The sequence below is a fragment of the Mobula hypostoma genome, chromosome 18 (assembly GCF_963921235.1).
Source record: "Mobula hypostoma chromosome 18, sMobHyp1.1, whole genome shotgun sequence".
In the NCBI taxonomy this organism is placed as follows: domain Eukaryota; kingdom Metazoa; phylum Chordata; class Chondrichthyes; order Myliobatiformes; family Myliobatidae; genus Mobula; species Mobula hypostoma.
The window spans coordinates 34,389,060-34,416,742 of record NC_086114.1 but is presented as its reverse complement, the minus strand read 5'-3'; the positions used below and the strand labels follow the sequence as shown (position 1 = coordinate 34,416,742).

The window sequence follows — 27,683 nt, the reverse complement described above, 5'->3', positions numbered from 1 at the left end:
TGATTTGAAGAGCTGCAAGGTAATGTGGTTAGACCACATTCAGAATATTGTGCCCAGTTCTGATCGCCTCATTATAAGAAGGATGTAAAAGCTTTAGCAGAGGAGATTTACCGGGATGCTACCTAAAGCAGAGAGATTACCTTTTAGGTTGCATGAACTTGGGTTTTTCTCTATGGAGTGAAGGAGTTGATTTCATAGAGGTGTATATGATGATAGGCATTGACTGAGTGGATAGCTAGACCTTTTTTCCCCAGCCCAGAAATAACCAGGGGCATAATTTTAAGGTGATTGGAAGAGAGTAGAGGGGGGAGCCAGAGGTACATTTTTCTCACAGAGGGTGGTGGTGGTGGTACAGGCAAATACATTAGGGACATTTAATAAACTCTTAGATTGGCACATGGATGACAGAAAAATGGAGGGCTACGTATGAGGGAAGGGTTTGATTGAATAGGTAAAACATTTGGCACAACATTGTGGGCTAAAGGATCTGTAGCATTCTATGTTATAAGTTCTATGTTCTAAAAATCGCCTGTCAAACATCTAACTTTCAGGGAATACAGATACTTTTTTGTTAAATCTCATCAGATGAGGAATTTTTAGTTATCCACAGGTAATGCAAGTATATCGCTAAAGAACCAGAATCCTGAAATTCTTTGAGGTTCAGATGGCAACGCTGCACTGTTTGAAATTCCCAGGTTCCCCCTTGTGCAGTGTCAGTTTCAGGGTGAGCTACTATATGGATCCTTAGAAAAAACATTTAGTTTCGCAGCTACACGAGCCAGTCTTTAAAGAGATCCACAGAATGCAAACAAAACACAAGCAGCTTTGATTTCACATACGGCAGCTGCAATGATGGGAGAAGAGAAGTAAAGTTCTAACTGAATCACTGCTCTTTTTGTAGCTGCCAAGGAGCCAATCCGGGATGCTTGCGCCAGCTGGTTGCTAAGGGCTAACAAGGTCCAGTGTGCGAATGCATGCGCTTAAGCACGTCCGCAGTGATAGTAAGTCCTTGTGCTCAAGCCGCCTGTTTCTGTAGACTCGCAGAAAATTAGATGCTGTCATCTCTCCTTGAATTTAGAGTTTGGATGACCTTCCTGATGCAGCAATGCACAGAAAACTTGTAAGATGTGGCATAGATCAATGGCAGTGGTCTGGAATGATCTCAGGCTTGGAAACTGAGACTGATAATGACCTTGACTTCAAATGACAGCTGTTTGATTGAATACATAAAGCTGCATTTGAGTTCCAGGAGGTCCCAGATCTTCATTAGTGCTATCTTGGTGAAGTGCACTCTTAGAGAACATTAACTATGAGTACAAGTCTGAGTAGATAAGGTCTTGTGTGTTGAGCACTTCTTAAAGCAACTTTCACTTGGTCCCTGCGGGTGCCTTGATGCCCCAGCGCCTATGATCTATTGCCATACGCTCCAGCAAAGGAAGTGCAACTAAACACAAAAAATGCAAGAAAATTTTACTTTTATTTCCAGACCTCTTGCAGAATGATGTATGAAATTACTAAATGCATGGATAAGCAATTTTAGTTCGTGTGTGGTCTGTGATCCTGATTTGAGAGTCAGTCTGTCCGCTTTGTCACAACGTAATCTGCACTGAGTGCTCAGAAGAATCAAAGCTACAAGTTCTGTCTTGTAGAATTATCTTCAGATATATAAATATAAGTAGAACCCTGTATGTGTTTAGAAATAACAAAAACTGCTGTATTCCTCCTTCATTTTATAAGACCATAAGACATAGGACCCCTCAGGTCAGGTCACTGGTCTGAGTGCTACTGGTACCATGTAACCCAGTACTACCTGTCGCATGCTCGGGTGGTTGGCAACTAAACCAGCTCCCCCACCAGGCTTGCCTGGTGAGGAGGGTGGCTAGACACCCTGCAGGACGAGAAACAAGACCTGTCAAAGGGCGGATGAACCCTCTCATAGGGTCAACAGCCATCTAGCAAACACATTCCGTGAAGCGCGGAAAGGGCATCCTTTGCATCGAAGCTTGGTCTGGCCACTCACTGCAACAGGACTTCCCCCAGCTGTCTTGGACCCCACCATGCCGCTGGATCCGGGACAGGATGTCGAGAGGGTGGGTCTGGACCTGTGCAACCCCCTACTCACCTAAAATCCATTCATGCATACACTGTTCCTTTCTGAGGAGTGGGGTCAACCCCACTAACTGACTGAAAGGAACCATCAACATCCTATAGGATGGCTAGCCAGAGAGAGAGAAGATATAGGAGCAGAAGCAGGCCATTCGGCCCATTGAGTCTGCTCCACTATTCAATCATGGGCTGATCCAATTCTTCCAGTCATTCTACTCCCCTGCCTTCTCCCCATACCCTTTGATACCCTGGCTAAGCAAAAACCTGTCTATCTCTGTCTTAAATACACCCAATGACCTGGCCTCCACAGCCGCTGGTGGCAACAAATTCCACAGATATACCACCCTCTGACTGAAGTAATTTTTCCACATCTCTGTTCTAAATGGACGTCCTTCAATCCTGAAGTCGTTCCCTCTTGTCCTAGACTCCCCTACCATGGGAAATAACTTTGCCATATCTAATCTGTTCAGATCTTTTAACATTTGGAATGTTTCTATGAGATCTCCCCTCATTCTCCTGAATTCCATGGAATATAGCCCAAGAGCTGCCAGACGTTCCTCATATAGTAACCTTAAATCATTTTAACATATACAAGTCTTAAACAAATGATTCCTAAATCTAGCTCAAAATTAAAGGAAAAATACGTTTTATACTCCAGAATTGAATTTTTTAAAATCTGAATTACCATCTCTTGGTTAACAAAAAAATGCTGGGTAATATGGATTTGGCACAAAAGTAAAGTTGATTCCAACAGTCGAACCTGACATGATCATATGAAATTCAGGACTTCAGGAAGGGAAAGATGAAGGAACACACACCAGTCTTCGTCGAGGGACCAGCAGTGAAAGGGTGAGCAGTTTCAGTTCCTGATTGCCAACATCTCTGAAACTCTATCCCGGGCCCTGCATTTTGATGTAATTACAAAGGCACGACAGGAACTGCTTTTCAATAAGTGCTTGAGGAGATATGGTATGTCACCCACGACTTCAACTAATTTCTTCAGATATACTGTGGAGAGCATTTTTACTGGTTGCATCAGCACCTGCTACGGAGGGGCCATGGCACAAGATTGGAAAAAGCTTCAAAAAGCTGCAAACTCAGCCATCTCTATCATGGGCACTATCCTCCCCAGCAGTGAGGACATCTTCACAATACGATGCCTCAAAATGGGGTATCTGTTTTTAACAACCCCAGTCACCCAGGACAAGCCCTCTTCTCATTGCTACCCTTAAGGAGGAGGTACAGGAGCCTAAAATCACACACTCAGTGTTTTAGGAACAGCTTCTTCCCCTCCACCAGCAGATTCCCGAATGGACAATGAATCCATGTACACTACCTCCCTACTTCTCTTTTATTGCTCTCTAATTCTGCTGCTGCAAAACAACAAATTTCGCAACTATGCAAGTGATATTAAACCTGATTTTGATGGAGCTGGCTCAAGTATTTGTACAGCTGTTCCTATTTCTGATGTTTTTGTGTTCAGTTGAGCACTACTTACTGCGAGTTAACCTTCCACATCTGATAAGATGACACACAATGACGTAATTTTGATGTTTTTCCTGACCCTGAAGCTTCTACACTCTGCTGTCAGAGACTGCCCTCAGATTTAGCATCCCTAATCCACAATTGCCGTATTCTCAGTCCCCAATTGCCATGCTGCCACTGTACAATCCCTCTCCCCTACTACCTTTCGGTTGCTTTCTCTTTTCTACTCTGCTCCCAACATTTAAACACCACTCAGCTTCTAGGCTTTCAACTTCCATCTCTGTGATCCAAATGCAGCCACATTCTCAATTTCCCATTACTCCTCCCCCCCCCATAATCCAGCCATCCGAACATACCCTGTTTCACCATTTCCTACTCCACAATGCCCACCAAAAGTCAGTTCTGCCACAGCACAAGCCCACCAGCCATCCTAACCTAGCAATGGAATGGATTATTCAGATCTCAGAGGCTAGCACAGCGTGCATCAAATAGAGCCATTGCCTCACAGGTCCGGTGACCCAGGTTCGATCCTGACTACAGCAATGTCTTTATGAAGTATATTCTCCTGTGTGAGATTCCTCTGGATGCTCTCCGTCTCATTTGGCAGAAGATACAGAAGCCTGTAAGCATGTAACGCCACACTAAGTTTGCATTTTGCTACTAGAAGATTATTGAATGCCCCTCAAGTACAATAAGGGTAGACTCTTGACCAGACAATCCACCTCATTGTAGCCCTGCACTTTATTACCTGCCTGCATGACTATTTCTCTGTAACTGTAACACTCTGTCCTGCATTCTGTTATTGTTTTCTTTGTTACCGCCTCAATGCACTGATGTGAAGAAACGATCTGTGTGGCATGCAAAACAGTTTTTTACTGTACCTCAGTACATGTGACAATAATAAACCAATAAACTAATTTATCAATTTGACATAGAAAAACATAGAAAACCTACAGCACAATACAGGCCCTTCAGCCCACAAAGCTGTGCCGAACATGTCCTTATCTTAGAAATTACCTAGGGTTACCCATAGCCCTCTATTTTTCTGAGCTCCATATACCTGTCCAGGAGTCCCTTAAAAGACCATATCGTATCTGCCTCCACCACCCTCGCCGGCAGCCTATTCTACACACTCACCACTCTCTGCATAAAAAAACTTACCCCTGATATCTCCTTTGTACCTACTTCCAAGCACCTTAAAACTGTGCCCTCTTGTGCAAGCCATTTCAGCCCTGGGAAAAAGCCTCTGACTATCCACACGATCAATGCCTCTCATCATCTTATACACCTCTATCAGGTCACCTCTCATCCTTTGTTGCTCCAAGGAAAAAAGGCCGACTTCACTCAACAATTCTCATAAAGCACGCTCCCCAATCCAGGAAACATCCTTGTAAATCTCCTCTGCACCTTTTCTATGGTTTCCACATCCTTCCTATAATGAGGCAACTAGAACTGAGCACAGTACTCCAAGTGGGGTCTGACCAGGGTCCTATAGTCATAGTCATAGTCATACTTTATTGATCCCGGCGGAAATTGGTTTTCGTTACAGTTGCACCATAAATAATAAATAGTAATAGAACCATAAATAGTTAAATAGTAATATGTAAATTATGCCAGTAAATTATGAAATAAGTCCAGGACCAGCCTATTGACTCAGGGAGTCTGACCCTCCAAGGGAGGAGTTGTAAAGTTTGATGGCCACAGGCAGGAATGACTTCCTACGACGCTCTGTGTTGCATCTTGGTGGAATGATTCTCTGGCTGAATGTACTCCTGTGTCCAACCAGTACATTATGTAGTGGATGGGAGACATTGACCAAGATGGCATGCAGCTTAGACAGCATCCTCTTTTCAGACACCACCGTGAGAGAGTCCAGTTCCATCCCCACAATATCAATGGCCTTAGGAATGAGATTGTTGATTCTGTTGGTGTCTGCTACCCTCAGCCTGCTGTCCCAGCACACAACAGCAGACATGATCGCACTGGCCACCACAGACTCGTAGAACATCCTCAGCATCATCTGGCAGATGTTAAAGGACCTCAGTCTCCTCAGGAAATAGAGACGACTCTGACCCTTCTTGTAGACAGCCTCAGTGTACTTTGACCAGTCCAGTTTATTGTCAATTCGTATCCCCAGGTATTTGTAGGGTCACCGGTACCTTAGCTCTCCTCAGGTCTACCACCAGCTCCTTAGTCTTTTTCACAGTAAGCTGCAGATAATTCTGCTCACACCACGTGACAAAGTTTCCTACCGTGGCCCTGTACTCAGCCTCATCTCCCTTGCTGATGCATCCAACTATGGCAGAGTCATCTGAAAACTTCTGAAGATGACAAGACTCTGTGCAGTAATTGAAGTCCGAGGTGTAAATGGTGAAGAGAAAGGGAGACAAGACAGTCCCCTGTGGAGCCCCAGTGCTGCTGATCACTCTGTCGGACACACAGTGTTGCAAGCACACGTACTGTGGTCTGCCAGTCAGATAATCAAAAATCCATGATACCAGGGAAGCATCCACCTGCATCGCTGTCAGCTTCTCCCCCAGCAGAGCAGGGCTGATGGTGTTCAACGTACTGGAGAAGTCAAAAAACATGACCCTCACAGTGCTTGCTAGCTTGTCCAGGTGCAGCATTACCTCTCAGCTCCTAAACTCAATCCCATGATTGATGAAGGCCAATGCACCGTATGCCTTCTTAACCACAGAGTCAACCTGCGCAGCAGCTTTGAGTGTCCTATGGAATCAGACCCCAAGATCCCTCTGATCCTCCACACTGCCAATTGTCTTACCATTAATACTATATTCTATATTCTATATATCCTGCTACAATATATATACCATAATATGTACGACAATGCATTTTGGTAAAAGGAACAATAGTGTGAACTATTATCTAAATGGGGAGAAGGTTCGAACATCAAAGGTGTAGAGGGACTTAGGTGTACTTGTGCAAGACTCCCAGAATATTAATTTACAGGTTGAGTCTGTGGTAAAGAAGGCAAATACAATGCTGGCATTTATTTCAAGGGGAATAGAATATAAAAGCAAGGAGATAACACTGAGCCTTTATAAGACACTAGTCAGGACACACTTGGAGTATTATCAACGGTTTTGTGCCTCATATCTCAGAAAGAATGTGTTGTAATTGGAGAAAGTTCAGAGGAGGTTCACGAGGATGATTCTGGGAATGAAGGGGTTAACATATGAGGAGCATATAGCAGTTTTGAGTCTGTGCTCACTGGAATCTAGAAGAATGCAGGGGTATTTCATTGAAACCTACTGAATGTTGAAAGGACTAGATAGGGTGGATGTGAAGAGGATGTTTCCTATGGTAGGGGTATCCAGAATTAGAAGGCACAGCCTCAAAATTGAGGGACAACCCTTTAGAACAGAAGTAAGGAGGAATTTTTTTAGCCAGAGAGTAGTAAATCTGTGGAATGCTCTGCCTCAGACAGTGGTGGAGTCCAAGTCTGTGCATACATTTAAAGACAATAGTTGATCGTTTCCTGATTGATCAGGGCATCAAAGGATATGGTTGGGTGGGAGCTATGATCAGCCATGATGGAATGGCGGAGCAGACTTGATGGGCTGAATGACCTAATTCTCCTCTTATTTCTTATAGTCTTATGGTCTAGGAGCACTTTTAGTCATAGACTAAGACAACTGCACCGGTCCAAAGAGCACTCTATGAGGTCGTTCTTACCCTGTGTCATTAGGCTCTATAATGAGTCAACCTATAGCCAGGGAAGTGATGACCCCCTCCTGTTACTGTTTGTGGTAACTTATATTTTATTCTTTCTGCTTTCTTCTAGTATTTATATCTATGCACTTGTAATTCTACTGTGACACTGTAATTTCCTTTGGGATCAATAAAGTATTTATCTATCTATCTATCTAATAGTCCAGATGTGATCTAACCAGAGTTTTATAAAGCTGTAACACCAGTCCCTCACCCTGATTAGAAATTGACAAAATAGCCTTCAGTAGTTAAACTGTCATTTACCATTACCTCAACTAAATAAATAGTATAGGTACCAGTATTAACTGAAAACAACAATCTAATCATTCAGAAACACTTAAAAATTAAATTCCCTTCCTGTATTTCATGCGTTCTAATATTTTTTGGAAGTTACTGTCTTGAGATCTCTCCCAGTGATAGACATATAACAAAAAAGTCCATAGGCTATCGCCAAAGGAGAAATAATGAAATTCCATTTTCCAAGGAGATGAGAGATGCAAAGTAAATGTAAGCTCATTCATCTGCTTCCAATTAACCACAGATTGCTTCTCTACCTCTGCTTAGACTCTTGGACAAAGTATTATGACTGATGTCACTGTGTGATTGACGAATATATCATTTCAGAATACATCATGGGCTCACACATCGCACATCATTCTCATTAAAATTATAAATTTAGCAAATTGAAGGTGATGAAGATGAAGCACGTTCTCTGAACCATTCACCAAGTGAAAAATAATATAGCTGATGTAGTCAGCAATTTTGAATGGAGTATGGCATAAATGTGATGCCTGTTCATTTGTGCTTTCCGAGAAGAAAGCTCAATACAGAAGCAGATTTTGGATTGGACCAAATTTACTGAATACGCTTGTGGTTCATTTCCACAAGGCAAGTACTTTCCACAATGAGCATCAAGTGCAAATATTTATTTTATGCATGAATATCAACCAACTTTTATTGCAGCTATAAATTGCAAACTGTCCCAAAGTATTTGATAGCAACATTATTAGTGAAAGTTTCATACTTCCATACTCATGTGAGATATTATGATAGGTAACTAAAAGGTTAGTTAAAAGAATAGATTGTAGGATGTGACCTACAAGAGGTTTAGGGAGACAACTTCAGACTTCAGTGATGAACCAGCTGAAGACATAGCTGGCAATGGTTGGATTGTTATTTACAAAGATTGTGCAAGATACAGTAATGGTTCCTTGCAGTGTTATTGGAGAGTTGATACAGAGGAAGTTATAAACACTGGAGACAATAGGAAGCACAATCCATTGAAGGGTTTGAGAACAAAAATGGCAATCTTAAACTTGATGAGCAATCAAATTCAACAACAATGGGGAGTTATGGCAAAGTGGGGTGGAATGGAGATGAAAGAAAGCTTGAAAATATACACAATCATTCTCATGTGGCATCAGAAACAATTCAACACATTGATCAATATTTTTGAGAGCTGGCCGGAGAGGGAAGTAAACAATGGAATTGAAAATGTTATGAAATTCAGGTTATTAACTGCCCACAGACCCATGCTACTTGAAAAGTGTAAATCAGATAGGAAGGAGCATAAACAATAATGTAACACTTCTCAGTCATAACATACAGTAAACCTCTAACCACAGTTTCACCTCAAAGGCAGAACCATTGACAAGAATCCAAGAACATGTGAGAGACCAAGGTTATTACAATTTAATTTGTCCTACTTTTTAAACAAATAATTCAATGTCATTTTTGGCAAAAAAAAATGTACATATGACCACAAACTACTGCACTTTACAAAAGAAGATTTTATTTTCAACTGATATCATTTTTACCTAATCATAGATTCATAGAGTTATATAGCACCTAAGCACGTCTTTCAGTTCAACTTGTCCATGTTAACCAAGGTGCCCAACTAAACTAATCCCACTTGCCTGTTTTTAGCCCATATCCCTCTTAAACCTTTTATATCCTTGTACCTGTATCTATGCTGATGATTTACTTTTATATATTTCTAATCCTCAAAAATCCATCCCGGCTGTTTTAGAGTTATTAGCACAATTTGGTCTTTTTTCAGGTTATAAATTAAATCTTAGTAAGAGTGAACTCTTTCCGATTAATAAACAACTTCCCTTATATTATAAATTTCCATTTAAATTGATTAATAATTATTTTTCATATCTTGGGATTAAAATTACTTGTAAATACAAAGATTTATTTAAGATTAACTTTTTACCATTAATAGACCATATTACTCAACTTTCATCTAAATGGTTTCCTTTATATTTAACTTTGATTGGTCGTATTAATGCAGTTAAGATTTTTTTTTGCCAAAATTTTTATATATATTTCAGGCATTACCAATCTTTGTTCCAAAATCTTTTTTTGACAAAGTTGACTCTAAAATTTCTTCATTTATTTGGCAGAATAAAAACCCGAGACTGGTAAAATACATTTACAGAAAGCTAAGAGAGATGGAGGCTTAGCATTACCTAACTTTAGATTTTATTATTGGGCAATTAACATTCGACATATGAAATTCTGGTTACTGGACCAGGATATACTATCCATTCCTAAATGGGTAGTATTGGAATTACAATCTGTTCAGGGTTTTACACTTGGCTCTATTTTAGGTTCCTCTCTTCCTTTTGATTGGAAACGCCTTAAACAGGTGTCTAACCCGATAGTTAAATATACCTTGCGTATTTGGTTTCAATTCGGAAAACTTTTTGATCTTAATCAATTTGGGTTAGCGATTCCCATTTTAGGTAACATATTTTTTTCTCCCTCTTTTACGGATCGTGCTTTTCAAACTTGGAAGACTAAGGGTATTTCACGGTTTTTGGATTTATTTTTAGATGGTTCCCTTATGTCTTTTGAACAATTATCTAATAAATATAACTTATCAAGAATACATTTTTTTAGATATCTACAAGTTAGAAATTTCCTAAGTACTAGACTTTCTTCCTTTCCAATGCTTCCTCCTACATACATTTTAGATACTATAATCAACCTTAATCCATGTCAGAAAGGTGCATCGGCTATGATTTATAATATTATTATGAAACTTAGGAAAGCTCCATTTGATAAGATTAGGGTAGATTGGGAACAGGAATTGGGGTTTACCATTTCTGTGGATGACTGGGGGCAGATTTTACAATTAGTCAATACTTCCTCTATCTGTGCTAAACATTCCCTAATTCAATTTGAAGTTGTTCATAGAGCACATATGTCCAAAGATAAGTTAGCGCGCTTTTATTCTCATATTAATCCTTTTTGTGATAGATGTCTGGGGCAGATAGCCTCTTTAACTCATATGTTTTGGTCTTGCCCTACTTTGGAAACTTTTTGGAGAGACATTTTTAATATTATCTCTAAGGTATTGAATATAGATATCTCTCCTCACCCTATTACTGCTATCTTTGGACTACCTAAAATTTCCAGTAATCTCTCCCCTTCAGCCCGTAGAATGATTGCATTTCTTACTTTAATAGCGAAAAGATGTATCTTACAACATTGGAAAGAGCTTAATGCTCCAACTACCTTTTTTTGGTTTTCTCAGACGATATTATGCTTGAATCTGGAGAAAATTAGAAGCAATCTTTATGACTCCTCATTTAAATTTGAACAGACTTGGAGATCTTTTATTCAATATTTTCATTTAATGTAATATATACCCTTCTTGTTTTTTTTTACTGTTTTTAATGGAGGTCGGGATTGAGGATGTGATTTTAAGTTTAACTCTGTTTGGTTTCAAGTTAGCCCATTGCTTTGCTTTGCTTTTAGTTAGTTGCACGGTGGGTTTTTTTTGGGGGGGGGGTTTTCCTTTTCTCTATTGATATATATATAAAATTAGTATACTATTTTGTTACCTTGGTATGTTATGTTTAAATTACATTGTTTGTAGTTTTTTTTTGTATTAATATCTTCTGTAATTTTATTATATTCTAACAGTGTATTAGTGTCTATATGGCTTACCTTTTTGTATACTTATTTAATAAAAAGATTTAAAAAGAAAGAAAGAAAGTACCTGTCAAATGCTATACTTCCCCATCACTCATTCAGGCAATTTGTTCCATATATCAGTTGTGGAATAACAATTATTTTGTTCTCCTTTACACTTGTGTACTGGAAATGACATTAAACAACCTTGAAGCTTGAATCTTGAAACTTGACATCTTCCTGGAAAAATATGCCCTTCAGATCCCCTCTCTTCTCACCTTAAATCTATATCCTCTGGTTTTAGATTTCCCATCCTGGGAAAAAGACTATGATCATCCACATCATGTGCTACATAATTTTATAATGCAGTCTCTCAGAATCTTTTCCGATAACTTACCCACTACTGATATTAGGCTCAGTGCCCTATAATTCCCTGGGTTTCCTTAAAGCCCTTCTTAAATAAAGGCATATTAGCCACCCTCCAGTCTACTGATACTTCACCTGTGATTAAGGAAGATACTAAAATCACTGCTGGACACCAGCAATTTCCTCCCTTGCTTCCCACAACATTTAGGAATACACTTGGTCATGCCTCAGGCTTTTATGCAAAAGGCAACAAAATGTACAAATACAAAAAATAACAATAATAATTTTTTTTTAAATAAGCAATAAATATCTAGAACAATGAGTTGAAAAGTCCTTGAAAGTGCAACCATAGGTTATGGGAACAGTTCAGTGATGGGACATGTGAAGTTGAGTGAAACTATTCCCTTTGGTTCAAGAGTCAGATGGTTGAGTGGTAATAATTCTTCCTGAACCTGGTGGTGTGAGTTCTGAGGCTTCTGTACCTTCTTCCTGATGGTAGCAGCAAGAACAGAACATGACGTGGGTGGTGGGGGTCCCTTATAATGGGCACTGCTTTTCTGTGACAACAATTTGTGTCGCTGTTTTCAATGGTGGGGAGGATTTTACCCATTATGGACTGAGCTATATCCACTACTTTTGCAGGATTTTCCATTCAAGGGTATTGGTGTTTCCATACCAGGCTGCAATGCAGCCGGTCAATATAATCTCCACTACATGGTGATTAAAGTTTGTCAAAGTTTTAGATGTCATGCCAAATCTGTGCAATCTCCTAAAGAAGTGGAGACGCCCCTGTGCTTTCTTTGTAATTGAACTTGGGCCCAAGACAGATCTTCTGAAATGGTGACACTGAGGAATTTAAAGTTGCTGACCCTCTCTACCTCTGATCCCCTGATGAAGACTGGCTCATGGACCTCTGAAATCCTCCTCCTGAAATCAATAAACAGATCCTGGATGTTGCGGACATTGAGTAAGAGTTTGTTGTTGTGGCACTCAGTCAGATTTTTCAATCTCCCTCCTATATTCTGATCCACTACCACCTTTGATTCGGCCTACAATAGTGGTGTTGTCAGCAAAAATATATAAATACAGCATTGTGGTGCGCTTGTGCTGATGGAGATCGTGCAGGAGATGTTGTTGCCAATCCGAACTGACTGAGGTCTGCAAGTGAGGAAATCGAGGATCCAATTGCACAAGTCGGTATTGAGACCTTGGTCTTGAAACTCATTGGCTAGTCTTGAGGGGATGATAGTTTTGAATGCCAAGCTGTAGTCGATAAAGAGCATACTGATGTATGCACCTTTTCTGTGCAGCTGTTCCAGGGTTGGGTGAAGAGCCATTGAAATGGCATCTGCTGTGGACCTGTGTGCCAGTAGGCAAATTGAAGTGGATCCAAATCACTTCTTAGACAGGAGTTGGTATGTTTCATCACCAACCTCTCAAAGTACTTCATCACTGTGCTTATAAGTAAGTGCTACTGGACGATAGTCATTGGGGCAGGTGACCATATTCTTCTTAGACACCAGTACAATTGAAACCTGCTTGAAGCAGATGGGTACCTCGGAGTGAGAAGTTAAAGATCTCAGTGATCACTCCAGCCAGTCAATCAGCACAAGACTTTAGTACTCAGACAGGTGTTGACCTTTTGTCAACAGAACAACATTAGGAAATTCACTTTGCAACTCATAATTAATCGAAGCTCGCACTTTATTATCTCTGCACAAACAACAACGTAATATGTTGACCCCGGGCCAACAGCTTAGAACATAAATTCTACTGTTCTCTCTGTACCAATACTCATTCAGACAACTTGTCCAATTTATAATACCGAAATACGGGATCTCCGTTGACCAGACGATCGATCCTTTCTTCTCCCAGCCCCTGGCGTGGGATTCTTCCTTGCGATGTAATTCTCTAGAGTTGTCGCTGATAGCACTCTCGAAATGTCCACTTTTATGCTTGTTCCTTACCAGTTCAAATATTGCATTCCAGTGTCATTGGCTGTAGGTCATCTGATTGACCTTTAACATCTTTTTGTTGACTCTGCTCCAGGGCAGCATCCATTTATCACCCTCTTCCCAGCAAGTGACAGTCGGTAATTTATGGCTCTTTGTTCTCTTCAGTAACCAGCTCGAATCACTCAAGGCAGGCACCAACTCCAACATTCACACACCTGCAAGTTATGTCCAACCAATGAACATCTCACAAGTAATTCCTTATTTAGAAATGACCTCCGTCCAGCAGATTACCTCAAGCATCAATGTGTCTTCTTTAAAACACTGAAAGCCAATCAACTTCATCTCACAAAATGGAGGATGTAAAACATTTCCACAAGATGGTAGCCTCCATCTCCAAGCAGTTGGCAGGGACAAAGATAATTGATCTTTCTGCTTCCACTGTCCTTGACCCATTCGAGTTCAATGTTTTCTTCCATATTTTAAATCCCCCGTGGCCAACATTGGGAATCCATCTGGGCCGGATGCTTTTCATGGATTCCCCTTCTGAAGGATGCTCCAACATTGGCCTCAGAGACTGAAATCACAGGATCTTCGGGGCTGTAGGAGCTTGTGATGGTTCCATGTTGTGACGGTCAAAGCGAACATAGAAGGCATTGAACTTATCTAGAAGTCAAGTCCTGTTGTCACCTATTTCAATTTGTTAGAGGTGATAGCATTCAAGCCCTGCCACACCTGTCAAGCATCCTTCATTGATTCAAGTTTAGCCCGGAATTGCCACTTTGCCTGTGAGATAGCTTTCCAGAGACGGACCTGGACCTCTAGTAACTTTCTTGGTCACCAGTTTTCCAAAGCATCAAGGAATTTGTTGTTCATATCCATCAGCAGTCTTTTACAGGCTGCCTCAACAAAGTGTTCATGTAGATAATGGGTTATTGAACCTCTGTGTAGCCTCACCATCAGTGAGTGAAAGTTCAGCATATACTCTATCCTTGCTTCTTCATTCATTCATTATGTGCCGTGAAGTACGACGTGGGTGTTCATGGCCTTTCCATGACGTTGACTGTTCTTGCCAAATTTTTCTGCAGAAGTAGTTTGCCATTGCCTTCTTCTGGGCAACATCTCTAAAAGACGGGTAATCCCAGTCATTATCAATACTCTTCAGAGGTTGTCTGCCCAGCATCAGTGGTCGCATAACCAGGACTTGTTAAAGGCACCAGTTGCTCTTACAACCATCCACCCCTGCTTTCATGGCTTTATGTGATGCTGAGCGGCAGGGGAGGGGATAAGCAGCTGCTACACCTTACCCAAGGGTGACCTGCAGGCTAGTGGAGGGGAAGGAGCACCTTATACTTCCTTTGCTAGAGACGTGTGGTAAACCATATATATGTGTTGTAACTGGGTTGCCTGTCTGGACACGTCCCTCTGCTGGCTGCCCCTGTGGCTCCTTCCACAGACCCCTGAATAAAGGCGATTGGGCCTTGGCTCCTCCTCTCAGTGCAGGGGCAGACACTCAGCATGCTGGAGATCACATTTTACTGCGAATAAAATTGATGCACCATCAATAACTCCAAAAGACTGGAAGTAGAGTAAATACTGAAATGCTTTTATTCGCAGTAAAATGTGACCTCCAGCATGTCGAGTGTCTGCCCCTGAACTGAGAGGAGGAGCCAAGGCCCAATCGCCTTTATTCAGGGGTCTGTGGGAGGAGCCACAGGGGCAGCCAGCAGAGGGGCGTGTCCAGACAGGCAACCCAGTTACAACATATATATATATGGTTTACCACAAGACATATCAGAGAAATCTGAGTTGGCAACTGGGCACATCAAATTGACCAGTATTTCTTTATTGTCAATCTCTTGTTCTTTCAGTTGGATCTGTCTGCAGCCTGAAGGGAGAAATAACTGCAGTTACGAATGGAAGAGAAAGTAAGAGTTGTGTACCTATGTCATCTGTAATGTGTTATATGGCTGATAAGGAGATGTGAGAGGAGCAGAAACAGAAATTTAAGATGGAAGATTAGATAACTTCTTCATTAGGTATGAAACGCTAATCAGTTTTGATAATTTTAGCTCTGTTGTGGGTCAGGGAATCAGTAAGGATTTTCCACTATCAGCCACAGTATCTTCTTCAGGTCTCGCAGGGAGGGCTTTTCCCTGAAGGATTGCCCCAACAGTGAGATTTGGATGTGAGCTTCGTAAAAGTGCTAAGTTTCGCAATTTGACGAACTTCTGAAAGACTTAGTGACTTAACTCTCAAACATGCAGCTACAGCACCTTTAGGCTGATGAAGGTACATCACCATGGCTGAAAGAGAGGGAGAAGGGGAGGGCTCTAAGCCAGGCTAAAAATCAGCGTCTTCCCCAGCCAGAAGCATGAGATCCAGAATATGCTGAGGGCTAGAGGAGTGGCATTCAGGTATGCCGACCAAGTAAAATACAAGAGGTCCAAGTACGATCTCTGGAAACAAATCCCACATGTGAAGTGGCAATTCTGGACCAAACTTGAATCACTGAAGGATGCTTGACAGGTGTGGCAGGGCTTGCATCAACATTTCCTCTTATAAAGTGAAACCAAGCAACGTAGGTGACATCAAGGCTTTGCTCCCAGATGAGCTCAATGACTTCTATGCTTGTTTTGACTGTCAAAACATGGAGGCACCTTCACCAACTCTCACAGTTTCTGAGCCTGAAGTGAGAGCATCCTTCTGGAGGGTGAAGCCATGGAAAGCATCTGGCCAAGATGGGGTACCTGGTCGAGTACGAAAGACCTGCTGATCGACTGGCTGGAGCGTTCACCAATATCTTTAACCGCTTGCTTCAGCTGTCTGAGGTACCCTTCTGCTTCAAGCAGGTTTCAATTAAACGGGTGCCTGAGAAAGACATGGCAACCTGCCTCAATGACTATCATCCAGGAGCACTTACCTCCACTGTGATGATGAAACATATCAACTCCTGCCTAAGAAGAGACTTGGATCTGCTCCAGTTTGCCTCCAGACACAAAAGGTCAACAGCAGATGTCAGCTCATTGGCTTTTCATTCAACCCTTGAACATCTGGACAGTGAAGATGCATACATGAAAACGTTCTTCAGCAACTGCAGCTCAGCATTCGATACTATCATCACCTCAAAGCTAATCAATAAGCTTCAAGACCTTGGCCTCAATAACCTTCATGGATTCTACTGTGTTTCTTGAATTTCCTGTGAATGTCGGCAAGAAAATTAATCTTAGAGTTGTATATGGTAGCGTGTATATATATAGAGAGGATTCAAAGATACATTTACTGACCATCGCCATAGATGTGAGTTCACTGAACATTTTGTGTCACTGCAACCAGATTATCAAGATTCACACTTGCATTAGCTTCTAAAACATTTACTCACTACATTTTGAGCATGGTCTTGGAATATTTCCTGGTCTGCAGTCCTTGTTTCTTTGCCACTAAGGCATACAATATAGTGTCAGTAAAACTTTAAACCTTTTGATGATAATCCAGTATTTTCTAGTCAAAACCACTTCTTGAAAGACTGTTAGAATGCACTATATATTTTTGTTCCCCTTTAAGAGAGATGGGGTAATTTTATTCAATGCTGATAAGTTGCAAAATGAATCCCCACAGATGAATGTACCCGATATGCAGTGGGGTTATTACTGGCTGCATGAAGTAGATAGCCATGGCACAGTTGGCATGTCATTTCCACTGTAATCAATGTGCACTCCTCAGTTTGATCTCTGCATCTATTAGTGGTTTTCCAATTAGGCTTCAACCTGTTGTAATGATGCTGAGAAATCCTCTTTGACATCTGATATCCTCCAATTCAAGTAAGTTGCTCATCACCAGTTTTAATCATTTCACTGCTCCAATTCTCTCGCAGTTCTAGCAGATATTTAACAATTCCACCCCAAACCCTTTATTTCTCCTTCCTCTTTTGAGATAATCCTTAAAATCTATAGCTTTGACCAAGCTTTTGGTTACCTGTATGGTTCCACACTAAATTTTAGCCAATGGCATTCCCATAAAGCACCTTGGGATGTTTTAATACAGATAGAAACTGTTATTAGTATATGGTCCAGATACAAAAACATCTTATGTAACAGTGGAACTCATATGGGACATCTTGTGAGACTTAGCCAAGACAGACATAAAAATAACAAACTGCAGCTAATCGGCTCACCAAATGCGTAGTGTTAATATACAGTGTAATACTCACAAGTGTACACTTCTTGCAGTGTACCTTCTCCGGATCACCAGTCATAGAAAAGGGTGTAAAAATCCCAAGATCATGCAGTGTTTCCTGGAGACCTTCCTTATGAACTGGTCTGGGCTTTAACTCTGAAGTCAAATAGTGAAGCTGCTGTCTGTTGTGAGGAATAATTGTTTCACTCAGTCGAGTCATGTAACTACAGAACTATATCCACATCCCACACACATTATTAAAACATCTTTATAAATACAGAATAAGAAAAATATAAACAAGATACCATTACCATTAAACAAAAATATATCTAATAAATTTAGAAAATGCAGAATTAGCAATGTAGTCAGCCATGATGAAATGTACCCTGCAATTTCAAAATTTGAACTCATCCAGCTTTCCAAGCAAAAGTCACACTAGCCCAAGCTATGTATATCTGTGTTGGATACAGGCCATCCCTGGGTTACGAAAGGGTTCCAGTTTTACAGAAGTCCAAAAGTAATTTTGATAATAAATCAGAAATACATAAAATCATGATGCGGTATGCATAAATCCACAGGTATTGAACGTATGGAGTTGATAAGGGCCAATTAACACAAACATTTATTTATCACCTCCTCCTGCCGAGAAACAAATGTAACAGAATCAGGATGTCCCATGCTCAGGGGCTGGTTTCAATAGTCTTGATGCATCAGTGATCATTATAGTGCTTAACAGAGTACTTTTAAGTATTGACACACTCTGTGCACGATTTGAATGGAAGGGGAATGGAATAGAATGTCACCACACACCCTGGCAGCCTTCAATGCACCTGAACCCACAGTCACCTTTGCAGGCACCTTCCAGAGAGTAAACACACGGAAAGCATCTAGCCCAGATGGTGTCCCCAGCTATTTTCTCAGACCAGCTGGCAGGGGTATTTGCAAACTTTAACCTTTCCCTATTTCAATCTGAGGTTCCCACCTGCTTAATAAGATCACTATCATCACTGTACCCAAGAAAAATTAAGATAACAAGTCTTAATCACTACCATATAACCATATAACAATTACAGCATGGAAACAGGCCATCCCGGCCCTTCTAGTCCATGCTGAACTCTTACTCTCACCTAGTCCCACCGACCTGCACTCAGCCCATAACCCTCCATTCCTTTCCTGTCCATATAGCTGTCCAATTTAACTTTAAACAACAACATCGAACCTGCCTCAACCACTTCTGCTGGAAGCTCGTTCCACACAGCTACCACTCTCTGAGTAAAGAAGATCCCCTTCATGTTATCCCTAAACTTTTTCCCTTTAACTCTCAACTCATGTCCTCTTGTTTGAATCTCCCCCACTCTCAATGGAAAAAGCCTATCCACGTCAACTCTATCTATCTCCCTCATAATTTTAAATACCTCTATCAAGTCCCCACTAACCTTCTACGTACCAAAGAATAAAGACCCAACTTGTTCACCCTTTTTCTGTAACTTAGGTGATGAAACGCAGGTAACATTCTGGTAAATCTTCTCTGTACTTTCCCTATTTTGTTGACATCTTTCCTATAATTCGGTGACCAAAACTACACAGTACTCCAAATTTGGCCTCACCAATGCCTTGTGCAATTTCAACATTACATCCCAACTCCTATACTCAATGCTCTGGTTTATAAAGGCCAGCATACCAAAAGCTTTCTTCACCACCCTATCCACATGAGATTCCACCTTCAGGGAACCATGCACCATTATTCCTAGATCCGTCTGTTCTACTGCATTCTTCAATGCCCTACCATTTACCATGTATGTCCTATTTTGATGAGTCCTACCAAAATGTAACACCTCACATTAGACTCCATCTGCCATCTTACAGCCCACTCCTCTAACTGGCCTAAATCTCTCTGCAAGCTTTGAAAACCTACTTCATTATCCACAACTCCACCTATCTTAGTATCATCTGCACACTTACTCATCCAATTTACCACCCCATCATTCAGATCATTAATGTATATAACAAACAACACTGGACCCAATACAAATCCCTGAGGCACTCCACTAGCCACCAGCCTCCAATCTGACAAACAGTTATCCACCACCACTCTCTGGTGTCTCCCATCCAGCCACTGTTGAATCCATTTTACTACTTCAATATTAATACCTAACGATTGAACCTTCCTAACCAACCTTCTGTGTGGAACCTTGTCAAAGGCCTTTCTGAAGTCCATATAGACAACATCCACCGCTTTACCCTCGTCAACTTTCCTAGTAACCTCTTCAAAAAATTCAGTAAGATTTGCCAAACATGACCTTCCACGCACAAATCCATGTTGACTGTTCCCAATCAGACCCTGTCTATCCAGATAATTATATATACCATCTCTAAGAATACTTTCCATCAATTTACCCACTACTGACGTCAAACTCACAGGCTGATAATTGCTAGGCTTACTCTTAGAACCCTTTTTAAACAATGGAACAACATGAGCAATATGCCAATACTACTGTCCAATGACTCTGACATCCACCGTCATGAAGTGCTTCGAGAGGCTGATCATGGTGCACATCAACTCCAGCGTCCCAGACAACTCAGTTCACTGCAATTCACCTATCGATGTAACAGGTCTATGGCAAATGCTATCTGCCTGAACCTACACTCATCTCTGGAGAGACTAGACAGTAAAGACACCTAGGTTAAACTATCGTTTTCTGACTGCAGCTCCATTTTCAAATCTATAATTCCAGACAAACTCATCTTAAAATCCTAGACCCATATCTCAAAAACTCCATTTGTAAATGGATCCTTGACTTCCTGACTAACAGAATGCTATCAGCAAGGCTAGGCAGCAACACCTCCATCATAATTATCCTCAACACTAATGCCGCACAGGGCTGCATCCTCAGCCCCATACAATCAGTGCTGTATGGCCAGATTCAGCTCTAACTTCATCTACATTTTACACACCATAGTGGGCTGAATCTCAAAAAACAATGCTTCGAAGTACAAGAAGGAGTCAGAGAGCTTAGTGGCATGGTGTCATGACAACACCCACTCCCTCAGTATCAACAAAAGATCCCATTTTCCTCCCATCCTCACTCTCATCCCCATATTTAAGAAAGAATTTGACAAAATTAGATAGCCATCCCCTTTGCTCATCTTTCTACATGTGTCTGTGACTCTTTGTTTCAATATCTCTGTCTCTAATTGCTGGCTTTGAAAGTTTCTGTTACCTTTACAACTTCGAGCTGCACCCTATCACAGTCATTCCCTCTGTTCTTTCTAAACTCCCCATCTCTGCAAATCTCTGTTTTCTCACTTTACCAGGTCTGATGAATAACATAAATTGCTTCACTACAGCATTAATGCTCAAATCAATTTGATTACTAGATATGTACTCGGTTTGAGATTTTCTATTGGGATTCTAAATTAAGCCAGAATATGAACAATGAACAACGTGTAATAAAAAATAAAATTAGGCAGCATCCACCCCTGATTGTATAATATATATCTGAGTAGATAATATATTGTGCTGGAAAGTATATGTAGTTGTGTATGTGTATGCATATATTTGTATGTTAACACCTAAAAATACTGCTTGTGAGTCTAAAAGGGATGGTTATCTTTGTTTGTTAAATTCACTATTAGACCTAGGGAGAGGTTAAAATAATATGCATTTCTTTGAGCTTACATTATATGCTACATGTGTGACTTTGCGCTGTGGGTATATATTGCATACAAAATGCATACTTCCATCAATACAATACAAACATAATGGAGCAGAAATGTTTTTATAGGTATTTTGTGGAAGTATTAAGATTTGCCAGGATCTAGATTTTTCTTAAACTTTGAACACTTTTATGTCTATCGGAAGAATAAAACCCTTGACAACAAAAGAGCAGAATTGTCTATAATAAGAGGTAAAACTTGGCAAACCTTGAGCTGATTTTGGCTCCACTTGTTGTTTGAAGATTGAGCTTGAACATATGACCCTCCTCGATGACAGCTGTTTTGATAACACTGTTTTCCACAGAATAAAGACCTTTACATGTAGATTGCCACTGAACTCCAAGAACCTTGAATGAAAGGTCACATTTTTAATCAAACATCTGCTTAACATAGGGCATTATGAAGGATATTTAAATTTCTGAAACACGTATTATATTGCAATATCCACATATCTTTTTTTAGCATAGAGACAACTAATCAGGGAATCTGCTGGTGCAGTCAGCTAGATAAAGGGGATTCACCTCTAGTAGCTGAGCTCAATTAGGACCACGATGAATGCATTCCAATTCATTATGCCTGTGAGCTTACAAGGATGGAACCTAACTCTGTTCTCTTTCTCAGGAAATCTTCAAAATAGCTGCTGTGGGAAATTGATAAGATTTAACAGGTACAGCAGACTTGCTGTATTTGGCTACAATTTAGGCCAAGTATGCAATATACATTATTCAGCATCTGGTTATCCTGTGCCAAGTATGGGTATGTTCCATTGGTGTGCTGGCTTCCATGAGAGAAGGGACAATCTGTGCTTAACAAAGGAAGTCAAAGATAATGCTATTTTTTTAAATAGGGCATACAAAGGAGCAAGAGTTGGCCAGAAGCCAGATACAGGAGGGAAAGAAGGTAGAAATCTGATTTTGAAAGACAAATTGCATGCACTATCAAAACAAACATTACAGGACTAAAGTGGCTCAGGTAAGTGTGGAAATGAAGAGAACAAGGATGGTGAATTAATAATAACAAACAAAGAGATGGTAGAAATATTAAATTATTTTTGTATCATTCATCAGCAGGGAGGGCTCTGAAAATATTGCTGAGATAACAGATGGGATGATTTCAAATCTATCAGGGAAACATAGGTGAACAAATTGATAAGATCCAATGGTCTGCACTTGAGTTTTAAAAGGAAGTGGCTGCAGAGATTGTGGACTCTTAAGGTGAAATTTTTCAGTGAATTCCAAGAAGAAACCAAACAACTGGAAAACAGAAACAACAGGAATTCTGCAGATGCTGGAAATTCAAGCAACACACATAAAAGTTGCTGGTCAACGCAGCAGGCCAGGCAGCATCTCTAGGAAGAGGTGCAGTCGACGTTTCAGGCCGAGACCCTTCGTCAGGACTGGAAAACAGCCAATGTTTAAAAAGGGAACACAAAAGGTAGGGAATATAAGCCAATTAGTCTAACATTTATTGTTGGTGAGATGATGAAGTTAATAACCAAAAGAGAAAGTAACTAATTATTTAGTAAAGTTGAATATAATCGGACCCAGTCAACATGGTTTAATGAAAAGTAAATCATGTTTGACAAATTTTATCAAATTCTTTTGAAGATGTGGTCGGGAGAGTCAATGCAGTGGAACTTGTATCTGAAATGTATTTAGGTTTCCAAAAGTAATTGACAAGGTGTCGCATAAGAGGCTGGTGCATATACTAACAGCCCAAAGTATTGGAGGATGTGTTAGCATGGATTGAAAAGTAAGTGTCACATAGAAGGCAAAGCGTTGTAAAAAATGGGTCTGTAAGACCAAAAGAGCATAAGACCATTAGGCACAGGAGCAGAATTAGGCTATTCAGCCCATTTGAGTTTGCTCCACCATTCCATCATGGCTGATCCATTAATCCTCTCAACCCATTCTTCTGCCTTCTCCCCATAAACTTTGACACCCTGTCTAATCAAGAACCTATCAACTTCCATTTTAAATATACCCAATGACTTGGCCTCCACAACCATCTGTGACAGTGACTTCCACAGTTTCACCACCCTCTCCCTAAAGAAACTCCTCATCATCTCTGTTCTGAATGGACGCCCCTGTATTCTGAGGCTGTGCTCTCTAGTTCTAGACTTACCCACTATAGGAAACATGCTCTCCACTTCCACTCAGACCCTGAGCCATCAAATGCTCCTCATATGTTAACTCTTTCTTTCTCAGAATCATTTTTGTGAACCTCCTGTGGATCCTTGCCAATGCCAGCACATCTTTTCTTAGATAAGGGGCCCAAAACTGCTCACGATACACAAGTGAAGCCTGATAAAGCCTCAGCATTAAATCCTTCATAATGTATTCTAGCCCTCTCAAAATGAATGCTAACAATGCATTTGCCTTCCTTAGTACCGACTCAATGTGCAAATTAACCTTCAGAGAATCCTATATGAGGACCCCCCCCCAAGCTTCTATGCACCTCTGAGTTTTGAATTTTCTCCCCATTTAGAAAATATCTATGCTGGAGGGATGCAATGAGTACCTCTGGGATCAGTTATTTTATTATTGGAGTATTATTGTCACATGTACTGAGGTAGAGTGAAAAAGCTTGTTTCGCATGCCATCCCTAGAAATTATTCATCACGTCAGTCAGTGCATTGAGGTAATAATACAAAGGAAAAGCGATAACAGAATGCAGAATAAAATGTTACAGTTACAAAGTGCAGTGCAGGGAGAAAATAACATGCAAGGCCATAGCAAAGTAGACTGTGAGGTCAAGAGTTAAATCTTATATTTCCTTCAGCCTGGTGCTATATGCTTTCAACTGTTTGTATCTTTTGCCCAATTTGAGAGGTAAGAAAAGAATATGTCTGGGGTGAGTGAAGACTTTATGTTGGCTACCTTACTGAGGCAGCAAAAAAATATAGACAGAGTCCATGAAGGGAAGGCTGGTTTCTGTAATATGCTGTGCTGTGTCCATTACGCTCTGGTCTTGGGCACAGCTGTTGCCATAGCAAGCTGTGATGCACAGAAATAGGATGTTTTTATAGTGCATTCTTAAAAACTATTGAGTGTTGACATGCCAAATTTCCTTAGCCCTCTGAGGAAGTAGCCTTGACCTTAGCATCCATATGATTGGACCAGGAAAGGCTATTAGTGATGTTCACTTCCATAAACTTGAAGCTCTCAACCCTCATGACCTCTGCACCATTGATCTGGACAGGAACATATGCACCCCTTTCTGAAATCAAAGATCAGCCCTTTTGTTTTGCTGACATTGAGGGAAAGGTTGTTGTCATGATAACCTGCCATTATGCCATCTTCTTCCTGTACTCCAATTCATTGTTCTTTGAGATTCAACCCACGACAGTGATGTAATCTGCAAACTTGTAGATGGAGTTAGAGCAGAATCTGGTCATGCAGTTGTGAGTGTACAGGGAGTAGAGTAGGCGCTTGTGGAGTATCAGTGTTGAGGGCAATCGTGGTGGGTCTGTTATTTGTGGTCTGTTGTTCAGGAAGTAAAGGATCAAGTTGCATATGGAAGTGTTGAATCCCAGGTCTAGGAGCCTTTTTATATTCATTCATTTATGGGATGTGGGCGTTGCCAGCTAAGCCAGCATTTATTGCCCATCTCTAGTTGCCCTTGAGAAGGTGGTGATGAGCTGCCTTCACGAACCGCTGCAGTCCCCGAGGTGTAGGTACACCCACAGCGCTATTAGGGAGGGAATTCCATGATTTTGACCCAGCGACAATGAAGGAACAGCGATATGTTTCCAAGTCAGGATGGTGAGTGAACTGGAGGGGGATTTCCAAGTGGTGGTGTTCCCAGGTATCTGCTGTTCTTGTTCTTCTAAATGGTAGTGGTCGTGGATCTGGAAGATGCTGCCTTAGGAACTGTGGTGTGTTGTTGCAGTGCATCTTGTAGATAGTACATACTGCTGCAACTGTTCATCGATGGTGCAGGGACTGGATGCTTGTGGAAGGGGTACCAATCAAGTGGGCTGCCTTGTACTGGATGGTGTCGAGCTTCTCGAGTGTTGATGGAGCTGCACTCACCCAGGCGAGTGGGTAGTATTCCATTACACTCCTGACCTGAGCCTTGTAGATGTTGGACAGGCTTTGAGGAGTCAGTAGGTGAGTTACACACCACAGGATTCCTAGCCTTTGAATTGCTCTGGTAGCCATGGTGTTTATATGGCTAGAGCAGTTCAGTTTCCTGTCAATGGTAACCCCCAAGATGTTGATAGTTTGCAATTCAGTGATGGTGATGACACTGAATGTCAAGGGACGATAATTAGAGCCTTTCTTGTTGGAGATGGTCATTGCCTGGCACTTTAATGGTCAAATGGTACTTGCCACTTGTCAGCCCGAGCCTGGATATTGTCCAGGCCCTGCTGCATTAGGGTATGAACTGCTTCACTATCTGAGGAGTGACGAATGGTGCAGAACATTGTGCAGTCATTTGCAAACATCCCCACTTCTGACCTAATAACCTTTATGGATGAGTTTACCTGGAATTATAGTACTCTAGACAGAACGGTAGTCAATAAATAGTAGTCTTACATAGGTGTCTTTACAATACAGATGCTCTAAAGGTGAATGTAGGGCCAGGGAGACAGCATTTGCCATGTACCTGTTTTGAGGATAGGTGAACAGCAATGAGTCAAAGTTACCCAGGAGGCTAGACTGGATGTGTGTCATGACCAGCCTCTCAAAGCACTTCATGGTCGTGGACGTCAGATCAGGTGGTAGTCATTAAGGCATGTTAACTTATTTTCTCATGTGCAGTTTTTCTTAAAGCCGACGTGAAACTCAGATTGAAATAGCGAGAGGCTGAAAATGTTTGTAGATATCACCCACCGGCTGACCAGCGCAGCAACTAAGGACACAGCCGGGCCAAATGCTTTCCAAGAGTTCACTCTGGAATCTGACATCTGCAACAGTGACAGTTAGTACAATTGCATTGAATGCTGTTTGGTGGATGGTGACATTCCATTCCCCTTCTGGCCAAAATCTGCACAGAATGAGTTAAGCTCAAAATGAAGGGATGTGCTGTTGTCAGCAATACTGCCCAACTTCATTTTGTAGCCTGTTATGGTATGTAAGCCCTGCAACAAATATTGGTTGGTCTAGGACTGAATGTTGGACTGGTATTGTCTCTTGGCACCCCTGACAGTTTTATGAAGGTCATGTCTTTAATTCTTGTGTAGGTCAAGGTTACCGAATTTGAACAGTGTGGTCCATGTATTCAATAGAAAGCAGATCTCTCAGTTCATCCATGAAAACACCCAAATTGAACTCTTTGATACACAGCCCTCTACATACTTACTGATGAAGTTTGTGACAGAGGTAACATACTCATGTAGATTGGCTGCTGAGAAACTTGAAAGGCTCACCCAAAGTCTCTTGGCTGTTTTTTTTGGTTGTCACGTTGAATGGGTTCGCATCATGAAGAGTTGCTATCAACAGGAATATAATAGTGTGCTAATTGAAACTATATAAACTTTCCCAGTTGTAATCAATGCACAAATGATGAGAGGAAATCATGCCAGGAAACAGAACTGTCATTTCCCTCTAGTCACTTGTTTTAATGTCTCATTGCCTTGCAAATAGTTTAAAGTGGATTATATCCATTAAAATAACTTTTAGATACTATTGCCCCTATTTTAATATACAGTAAACTAACATTTGCCCAGGCCTGCGCCCTAGAGAGTGAAGACTTTCCAGGCGCAGATCCATGGTCTTGCAAGACTAACGGATGCCTTATTTAAACTAACATACAGTAACATTGCGTTAATATACAGTAACACAAACTACTTTGTTGCCTTTAGTGCATTGTGATCAATGTATAAATGCTAGAACATTAACTCAGGGTTATAGGGAAGTAGTTCTGCACAACATGAATGTACAGAGATTAAACACGAGAGGTTGTGCAAATACTGGAAATCCAAAGCAACTCACGCAAAGTGCTGGTAGAATCCAGCAGGTCAGGCATCATCCACGGACAGTTGGAGTTTCAAACTGAGGCCCTTCTTCAGGACTGGAAAGGAAGGGGGAAGATGCCGGAATAAAAAGGTGGGGGGAAGGGAAGGAGGATAGCCAGAAGGTGATGGGTGAAGCCAGGTGGGCTGGAAAGATAAAGAGTTGGAGAGGAAGGAATCTGATAGGAGAAAGGGAAGGAGGAGAGGACCAAGGGGGAGGTGATAGGTAGGTGAGAAGAGGTAAGAGGCCAGAGTGGGGAATTAAG

General features: G+C 41.1%; 1 protein-coding gene across 1 annotated transcript in view; it reads right to left on the bottom strand.

The window, feature by feature from the left end:
• The window catches only part of LOC134358451 (microsomal triglyceride transfer protein-like), a 107,776-nt gene that overhangs the window by 44,354 nt on the left and 35,739 nt on the right, over nucleotides 1–27,683 (bottom strand). The window contains exons 6-7 of the mRNA XM_063070690.1: nucleotides 21,666–21,805; nucleotides 17,776–17,923 (exon numbers count right to left, since the gene is read on the bottom strand). Of these exons, the coding sequence (XP_062926760.1) occupies nucleotides 17,776–17,923; nucleotides 21,666–21,805 (288 nt within the window). The remainder of the gene's footprint in view (nucleotides 1–17,775; nucleotides 17,924–21,665; nucleotides 21,806–27,683) is intronic.